Genomic DNA, 9,433 nt, shown 5'->3' with positions numbered 1-9,433 from the left:
CCATCATATTGCACTGCTTCTCAAAGCAGATTCGTAGCGTTGTTGAGCAGTGTATTCTGATATGATGTAACACGCATTAGGTTGCCTTGGAAATATATTTCTGTAGTTTTAAAATAGAACATACTGCAGTTTGTTTTGATTCATGTCGTGGTTTCTGAATTTTATATTTCATTTTGATACTTTCACAACTTATCAATAACATCTTATATCAAAATAGATTTTGATGTAGATTTGCCCATCCCTGAATCCACTGATGACTCCACTCTGGCACATGTTTTGAAATTGCTCCCCTTACTGTGTTCATGAGCTAAATACCTAAATACCTGATGTAGTACTGAACCTCTTCTCTGGACTATTATTGTTCAGCCATGTGTTAAATGCCACAGTAAGAAGATAGTACATTGATATGCAACTGGAGACGTTTGTTTTTTACTCGTTGTATTGTTTCTGTGTTCCAATTCCATCGTCTCTTAGAGTTTTGACATACTACTATTGTAATGCAACTCGAAGGCTTGTCTTTGGCATGTTGCCATTTATTAAAGGCACACAGCTTTCAGGGCTCAGTAGGAGCATGAGCAGGATGGCAGGGATCTTATACACAGACTCAACACACAGGGCGAGGTTGGACAAAGACACTAATACACAACTAAATGGACACCGGGGCATTACACATAACACACAGACTAAACGGCAGCAGAATTACACACTAACACGGAAACATTAATCACAGAAGGAACACTGACATGGAACACACTGAATCACGGGAGTTCCTTTATACCACACACAATAAGCCCAACAACTCTCTGGCTCGCTACATAGCCCCCACCAAGCCGATCAGGTTTCCCCAGTGACCAAGGCTTGCAAACCGCTTACGCTAAGAGCGCACCTGGGACACTTCGCCGTGTGTGGCGAAGAGATGGGGGTAGGCGGCACAGTCTCATTCTCGCTGTCCCTGTCTCAGTGAGCCAGGGGCCAGTAGGGTGCTAGTCTGTCTTCTCCAGAGACCGCTGTCGCCTAACTAGCGGTACCCTATACTCAACATCAGAGAGTTTCGGTGACACAGTACATGGCCCGACTTACTGGCTCTTAACGTAGAGAGAGACCCCCTTCTCATGCTCAGGGCAATAAACACATACCTTATATCCAGGTGCAGAGTCCTCCTCGGCAGCGGGAATCACGTGCCCACTTCTGTCGAGGTCCAGCCTCAGACAGCGCCTGCCTGGTCAGATCATGCCCCTCCTGCAGCCGTTCACGCGGGTTAAAGTAGCGATCCAGCCCAGGCTAACCCCTCACCTCCAGTTCCAGTGGAGGACCGGACACTAAGTCTGCCGGCATTCGGAGCACACGTCCGAACATAAGAGCTGCGGTGACACGCTTTGTCGACTCGCTGAACAGGCCAGCCTCAATGCTCCATCCATGGTCGCTGTGCAGCTCCTCAGGAGCACCAAAACAGTAGAACATTTCGCCGACCAGGTGCTAATCAGTGGTGGCAGCACTCTGTTCGGGGACCACATACGCCTCTGGCCACTTGGTGAAGTAATCCACAGCCATGAGGACGTACTGGTTCCCTTGGTCTGTGATGGGAAAAGGGCCCAAGATGTCCACAGACACACTCTCCATGGGGCCCCTACCTGATACCCTGGTCCCTTTTTGGCCGCGCAGGCACTGGTGGACGTAGAGCATCACATCCTGTTGACAACCTGACCAGTAGTTAACCAAAAGTGGTCTGTCCCCACCAAACCATGGACCAGTTGAATGCACCAGGAGCTTCAGGCTGTCGCTATGGCCCACTGGAGCCTGCCAGTGGTGATACAGGAGCTTCAGGCTTTCGCTATGGCCCACAGGAGCCTGCCAGTGGTGATACAGGAGCTTCAGGCTGTCACTATGGCCCACAGGAGCCTGCCAGTGGTGATACAGGAGCTTCAGGCTTTCGCTATGGCCCACAGGAGCCTGCCAGTGGTGATACAGGAGCTTCAGGCTGTCACTATGGCCCACAGGAGCCTGCCAGTGGTGATACAGGAGCTTCAGGCTTTCGCTATGGCCCACAGGAGCCTGCTAGTGGTGATACAGGAGCTTCAGGCTTTCGCTATGGCCCACAGGAGCCTGCCAGTGGTGATACAGGAGCCCATCCTGCATTGTGAAACAGGGCCACTGCGAGTAGAGGGACACTGCGAGTGGTCAGGTCCTGGATGTCCCTTGGCCTGGTCATCAAGAAGGTGCTCCCTCCCACTTCTGTAGAGATGAGCACAGTCAGTTGTCTTTTGCTGACTGAATGGCGTGAGAAGCCTTGAGCCCGCTTGTTCTGACTTTATATTGCCCCTCAGAAAGGTTGAATTAAAATCATTCGCTTTCAGTTTGAACAGATGATGATAGTATAGCACACATTTGTGTCTTCCTGCTGGTCTGTGTGTGACGTGTGGTCTTAAGGAATGTGTGTCGCCCCTGGTTACCGGCATCATGGTTAATTAAGGGGTCGTTAGAGAGAGCCGTGGGAGCTGAAATAGTCAGGGGCTCTGCATCACGTGAATCCAATGCAATTATCAGCTATTTGACAGGCCTAATCACTGCACTTCACTTCAATAGTAGCAGGTCTGGCCCTGGGGCCACCTCGCCAGCCTGTGCTTTATGAAGCTCAATATCTGCTGGTACACTTACAGGCATATGTGTTTGTGTGTGTGTGTGTGTGTGCATGTGTGTGTGATAGAGAGATAATGAGGAGTTTTTGTGTGTGTGTGTGTGTGTGTGTGTGTGTGTGTGTGTGTGTGTGTTTTCCTACCTCATAGTTCCGCTTCTATTTAAGTGTGTGTGTGTGTGTGAGAAAGAGCTTTGTGAGTTGGATGAGCTGCAGTGTGATGCAATTTTCTGGTACCTCTCAGGAGAGAATGGAGAGAGAGAAAGAGAGAGGGCCAATCTGTGCAAATAGGACTTACAGCTAGAAAGCTTGCTGCGCCTGACTTTTCTTTTTACAGATTTAACTTTTTTATCACACTCTCTCTTTTCCTTTTACCCATCGGGCTTTTTATGTCATCTCCCTTTCTTTCCTTTCGTTCCCTCTCTTCGGCTCACCTCTTTTCTTGCCGGGATGTGGACTCTTCCCCCTCTTTATTCCATTCCAACTCCTTTCTTCTCTTCTTCTCCATCTGTTCCTGCATTTGATAAATTGGTCTCTTACACTGTATATGTGTGTGCATGAGAGACAGACAGTGTGGACGTGTGCGCGTGTGCGCGGGTGTGTGTCTGCATGTGTGTTTGTGTCTGTGTGTGTGTGTGCATGAGTGTGTGTCTGTCTGTCTTTCAGTGTGTCTGTGTGTCCGTATATCAGTCATCACTATGTGCTTTTCTTATCCCTTTTTAATTATAAAGTGGCAGTGGGATTTCCTTCCTACCCCAGGGATTTGTGGCGTGTAGGGCTGTGTGTGTGTGTGTGTGTGTGCATCTGTATGTCAGTGTGTGTGTGTGTTCTGGAGCCTTCCAGTAACATACACACAAACTCATACATATATACACACACACGTACATTTATACCCACACACACACACTGCAGTCGTCAGACACTTGAGACGTACTTGTGAAGTATTTACATTTCTATTAATAAGAACGAGTGATAATCCTCTATCTACTTTTAATCAGGAACTCTGGGTTCTTCACCATACAGTACAGTGCAGTACCAGCCTCGCTCGCCCTCATATCTCCCACCGTGATCCATGAATACATGCATGGACAGACAGCGCACCAAGACTCATCTCAGATGATGTAAGAGCACAGAAAAAATCCCCCATCTCAGCCCCATCGGTGCCGGTGCTGTTCCCTTCCACCGAGGGCCAGTCTGTACCGTATATTTACTTTCTTCTCATTTGCTGGAGATGATGCTGTGAAAGAACACTGTGCCACAGAAAATGAAGACATGACAGTCGTGCTTGATAGTCGGAGCAATATGGTGAAAGACATAGAACTATTAAATAATCCTGTTTTCTTGTGTATGTTCTCCCCAGTGAGTCGTCATTGTGTCCAAGGATCCAAAGATTCTCTTTCTATCCTTGGTCCTAGCCTTGGCCACAATGACAGGATTGTTAATGTATTGATGTTATGTAAGCATTGTATTTTAGAAAGGAAAAGCCTGAATAACAGAGGTAAGTGAACCAGAAAAAGTCAAAGAATGAATTCTGAAAGGTAATTGAAAGATAACTACATCCTGTAGTCTAATGGCTTGTGTTCAAACAAAAAAAACATGTTTTATTTTTGTACCTATGTCATGTACCTACCATCAAAGTATCCTATAATGGGACTACAAACTAGTTTACCTTCAGAAGGCTACAGAGGCCAGTTATGTTAGGATTATAATAAGAATAATCATGTTCTTGACATGTGACAAAAAAAGAAACCCTGTCTAGTCATTTAGGTAAATAATGTAGCCATGGCTTCTGCTTTAATACCAGTGTGAAGAGATGAATGTTAAGAGGTCAATCTCACTGCCACTCTGCTGTTTCTCTTCTTGTTTTTTAAGGAGGCGTTAATCAGCGTCTGGCTACAGTTCAGCGACGGCTCAGCCTCCCCCCTTGACCTCTACGACCCCGGGAGCTTCCAGCTGAGCGCCGTGTCTCTGGACGAGTCTGTGGTGCAGGTGCAGACACCGACGCGGTCACACGGCAGCACCACAGCGGGCTCTCACCGCTGGCCCGTCATCACGGCACAGGCAGAGGGACAGGGCCTGCTGCTGCGTGCTGAACTGAGCGTGCCCGAGACGTGCCAGCGCTACAAACCCCGCCGCGCCACCCTGGCCTCGGGCACCTGCCAGGTGCGAGTGCGCTTCGGGCCCCCCGACTCCCCCGAGACAGCCGAAGACGGCGGAGGCGGAGGTGCTGGAGGGACCCCCATGAACCGCCCACCCCAGCGACGGCCCCCGCCAATGGCTTCAGCCAGCGTGCACTATGGCAACTCGGTGTCAGACGCCGGCGACACCGTCATGAGGAGGTTCGGCACCACCACCGCCTCTACCACAAGGACTGACATCCTACGGAGGCCCGGCGGGGACAAACTGTCAGACGACGGCAGCCTGCTTCCCATAGACTTTGCTGACTTCCCAGCACAGGTGGGGTTCATCTTCTAATCTGTGTTGGAAATATTTTATTTTAAGTTGCTTTCACACTTTGTTATGTTGCTGTCTCATGCCGAAATTGTGCTGAATTCATTTAATCTCTCATCAATCTGCACTCAATACAATCCACACACACATTTCCCAATTCCTTAAAGCACTCATGAGTCAACCTGCCTACCATGGTGGCAGCAGCAACTCTCTCTTGCTCTCTCTCTCTCTCACACACACACACACACACACACACACACACACACACACACACACACACACACACACACACACACACACACACACACAGAACTGGCATAGATCATGGCTATAAGGTGCCACATGGTCTAAGCACTCTTTTGTTTTACATTATTCATGTATACACTTTACATGACACATGTTTTACATTATACATTTGTGGACTTAAATGAAATGGGTCCCAACAGTTTCTTGTTAGTGTTTGTGTTTTCTTGCAGTGACTAACAGATCTAACCTAGTTACCTAACGCCTACTTTAAGTTTACAGAAGTTGTTATGGTAACAAAAGACACTCTCAACTGCATTTTGGAGCTGTGTTATATATGTATATATATTTATATGTATATATATATTTGAAAAAGCACTTTGACCAGTGGTTTTCATCAGAAAAAGATGTTACGTGTGAACACGTCCTGAGGTGCCATGTAGTTTAAGGGCTCTTTTGTCTCGAATGATCAACTAGTGTTGCAGTATTGAGGAATCATGTCTGTAAATCTTTCAGAACATTACAAATAAATAACAAGAACATTACAAGTAAAAACTCTTGTTTAAAGGGTGGGTGAGGACACAACCATTCATCATACAGAAGATATAAGGGCAGAATGTGATTTCTTGGTTATTTATGTGATCCCTTTGAGATAAATGAGGAGCAAACAATACGTTTCCTTATAAATGAATGAAATAATGTATTTATATAAGGATTAGTTAATTTATTTTTGTAGAAGTGCTCTCCATTCTGTCCCTGTTCTTGCCACTGGAGATCCATAAACTGGAGGTGCATTGACTCCCCCCTCACTGTCGAAGGATCCTCTTTCCTCTTTGGCTGTCGTTGTTACGGCAACTCTCTGCGGCCTGCGTGGCTGCATTCAGGGCAGTGAGGCAGAGGGTTGCACCCTCCCTTCTCTTAGACCAGCCAAGGAGCCTCTTCCTCCTCTCCTTCTCCAGCCGGTCTCTATCTGCTGGGGCTAGAGCATCACACTGCCATGGCTGTGGGGTCCGCTGCATATCCCTGCGCAATCTTGGTTGGTATTTTCGCCGGTCCAGTCTTGGACGAGACATGGCCCTTTCTGTCTCCATCACCATACTGCTGAGACGGACTCCCCCCGTCCCCCTCGGCCAGCTGAGGGCTCCTGTTCTCCACACATGGCAGGGTTGGGTCTATGGAGAGAGATGAAATGATGGTTCAAATTAGCCAGTCTTACAACATCAAACTGCAGGTGTCCACTACAACTCTTTTAGGAAATTCAGCTATCTAAAAATGATTAACTTACTGCAGTCCCTTTTGCGGAACTCTTTGACCAACGGAATCATTGAGGTCCGCAGGTCATCTGCACCGTCAGCTGTTAAAGACAAATAAAAAAGCAACCAGTTAGGACCTTACCCTAATATGCAATAACGTTTACAATGACACTTTAATTTAACTCAGGTGCCTTAGGTGCCATTTCTCTTGATCATCTTTGCCATGTTTCTCCACCTTGATGAGGCAGTCTGTTATCAAATGAATTGATTGGACATGATTTGGAAAGGCACACACCTTATATAAGGTCTCACAGCTGGCAATGTATATCAAAGCAAAAACAATTTAAACATGAGGTCACAGCCTGCCACAAACTGAAGGAAGTGCCTGCAGAGCTCAGATGAGGGATCAGGGGAGAAGGACCTTGATGAGAGAGGTGACCAAGAACCCATTGGTCACTCTGGCTGAGCTCCAGAGATACTGTGTGGAGATAGATAGAAACTTCCAGAAGGACAACCATCACTGCAACACTTTACATACATCTGGACAGAAGCCTCTCCTCAGTAAAAGACACAGGAAAGCTTGTTTGGAGTTTGCAAAAAAAGCACCTAAAGGACTCTCAGACTGTGAGAAACAAGATTCTCTGGTCTGATGAACCTAAGATTGAACTGTTTGGCCTCAATTCTAAAACATCATGTCTGGGTCACCTGACCAATTCCATCCCATCCGTTAAGCAGGTCAGAGCTTGGGATGATTTGTAGAGAAAGCTTGAAAGCTGGTCGCGTCATACCCAAGAAGACTCAAAGCTGTAATCACTACCAAAGGTGCTTCAACTAAGTACTGAGTGAAGGGTCTGAATGCGATATATCAGTTTTTCTTTTTCAATTTTTTTTGCAAAAAATGTCTAAAATTCTGTTTTCGCTTTGTCATTACGGGGTACTGAGAGTAGATTGATGAGGGGGGGGGGGGGAGAGGGGGGGGGGGATTAATTTACTTGAGTTTAGCATTAGGCTGCAACAATTTTTGAAAAGTATGTGCAACTATTATAGTCTCACAAAGAGAACGCTTGTGAGTGTATTCAAATCCTTAATTACTTCCTAGTTACACCCAATGAAGAGGATCCAAGTGTCACATTTGATGAGACTGAAACTTCAGATCCTTTTTATTATTTGCTATACTGTAGTTGTTTGTTTTTCTGACATGTTGACAGTCATCCTATTAAACATCATTCAATTCTCTTCCAGTTGCTATGCACATGTGCAACTCTTCTATAGATAACAAATTATGCTAAGGCTGCCTAATGCCATATAGGTCTTCCATATTCAAATGATGTTGCCTTGAAATATGAATATGATTTGAAAAACGGCTATCTCTTAGCCTCGTATGCCTGCTCCTGCCTGCATGTTTCTCCTGTGTGTCTCCTCTAATTAACCAGTTAGCGTGCGCCTCCTTTAGCATTAGCATAGATTTTAAACCTACGCACAACCTCCCTCATTCAACATTGTTACTGAATGGCTCAGGCCTTCTATACTCCCTCATAGGGGTTGCATACAGAAGCGCTTGTTTGCTTTAGTCGGCTGTGGGTTCTGTTCAATAGTCCTGAGGCAATAAATGAAGGAAAATATTCAAATGTATTTGTTTAGATGAATTCAAAGGAACACAAGTATAATGTAGAATAAACAGCAACTGTGAATATATCATCTTATATTTGATTATATTTAAATGTAGGTTGACCTCCCCCGGGGACGTAACATGGATGGTGAGGATGACGAGGGTCTGGGCAATGAAGACCTGCTGCAGACTCCGCGTGGACTGAGTGACCTGGAGATCGGCATGTATGCGCTGCTTGGGGTCTTCTGCCTGGCCATCCTGGTCTTCCTCATCAACTGCGTCTCCTACGCTCTCAAGTACCCACACAAGGAGCTGGGGCCCGACGAGGGACCCGAGGGCGGGGCTGCGGGGCCCCACGCTCACGACTGGGTCTGGCTGGGCAGCGAGGGAGCCGAGCTGGGGGGCCTCTCCCCCCGCGACGAGGACTCCAGCCTGGGCGTCATGGTGATGGACAGCAGCTTGGGGGCGCTGGAGGAAGGCAGCCAGCTGCTGAATGGGGGAGGTGGCATGGGGGTCCCGGGGTTGCAGAAGCACGTGCAAGGGCAGGTACACCGGTCACCTGACGCCAGTGGGGCAGGAAGCGGGAGTAAGGAGGTCAAGGGGGACTCCCCCACTAGCAAGAGGAAGCGGGTGAAGTTCACCACCTTCAGCACGGTGGCCACGGAGCGGGGGAGCCCCACAAACGAGAGCGTTTGCTCGGGCACGGGAGGGGACATCCAGTGGGTGTGTCAGGACGTGGAGCTCAACGACTCCAAAGAGCTGCGGAACTATATGGAGAGGCTGAGCGACGGTGTGCTAAGGGACGTGGTCTAGTACTTTTCCTTTTCCCCCGTTATCTTTGCATATCCTTTTTTTGTTTTGTTTTTTCAGTTTTTGATTTTTATTTTTTAAGTAACTGTGCGTGTGCTAAAACTGGACTGAAGTCACCTTTCTGCCTTTGTTTAGAAAAGAAGAAAAAAAGAAAAACATGAGATGGTGGCATTCTTTCAACCAACCTAGGAAGGTTTTTATTTGTTGCAAAAAAAAAAAAAAAAGTCGGCCCCTTAACCATGGTTACAAGAAGAGTTTTTGCCGTTATTGTTGTTGACTGTGGTTGACATGGCAACTCCTGCGAAGATCTTTCATCTATTACCTGAATAGAGACTATGATCATATTGCAGCCTGCTCAAAATGCGGTTCCCAACATGCCCCCCACCCACCCCCCAAAACACACACACATGCACACACACACACACACACACACGC

At 47.2% G+C, this 9,433-nt stretch overlaps 1 protein-coding gene across 1 annotated transcript in view; it reads left to right on the top strand.

Moving 5' to 3' along the window:
- Positions 1-9,001, top strand: part of LOC308376527 (transmembrane protein 132C-like) — a gene marked incomplete at its 3' end in the record, with an annotated part of 160,346 nt that extends 151,345 nt beyond the window's left edge. Inside the window, exons 8-9 of the mRNA XM_080852896.1 lie at positions 4,505-5,089; positions 8,306-9,001. Coding sequence (XP_080709022.1) covers positions 4,505-5,089; positions 8,306-9,001 — 1,281 coding nt within the window. The remainder of the gene's footprint in view (positions 1-4,504; positions 5,090-8,305) is intronic.
- Positions 9,002-9,433: the final 432 nt, after the last annotated feature.

This window comes from Sprattus sprattus, assembly GCF_963457725.1.
Source record: "Sprattus sprattus genome assembly, chromosome: 15".
NCBI lineage: Eukaryota > Metazoa > Chordata > Actinopteri > Clupeiformes > Clupeidae > Sprattus > Sprattus sprattus.
This window is presented reverse-complemented; position numbering and strand designations above follow the sequence as displayed.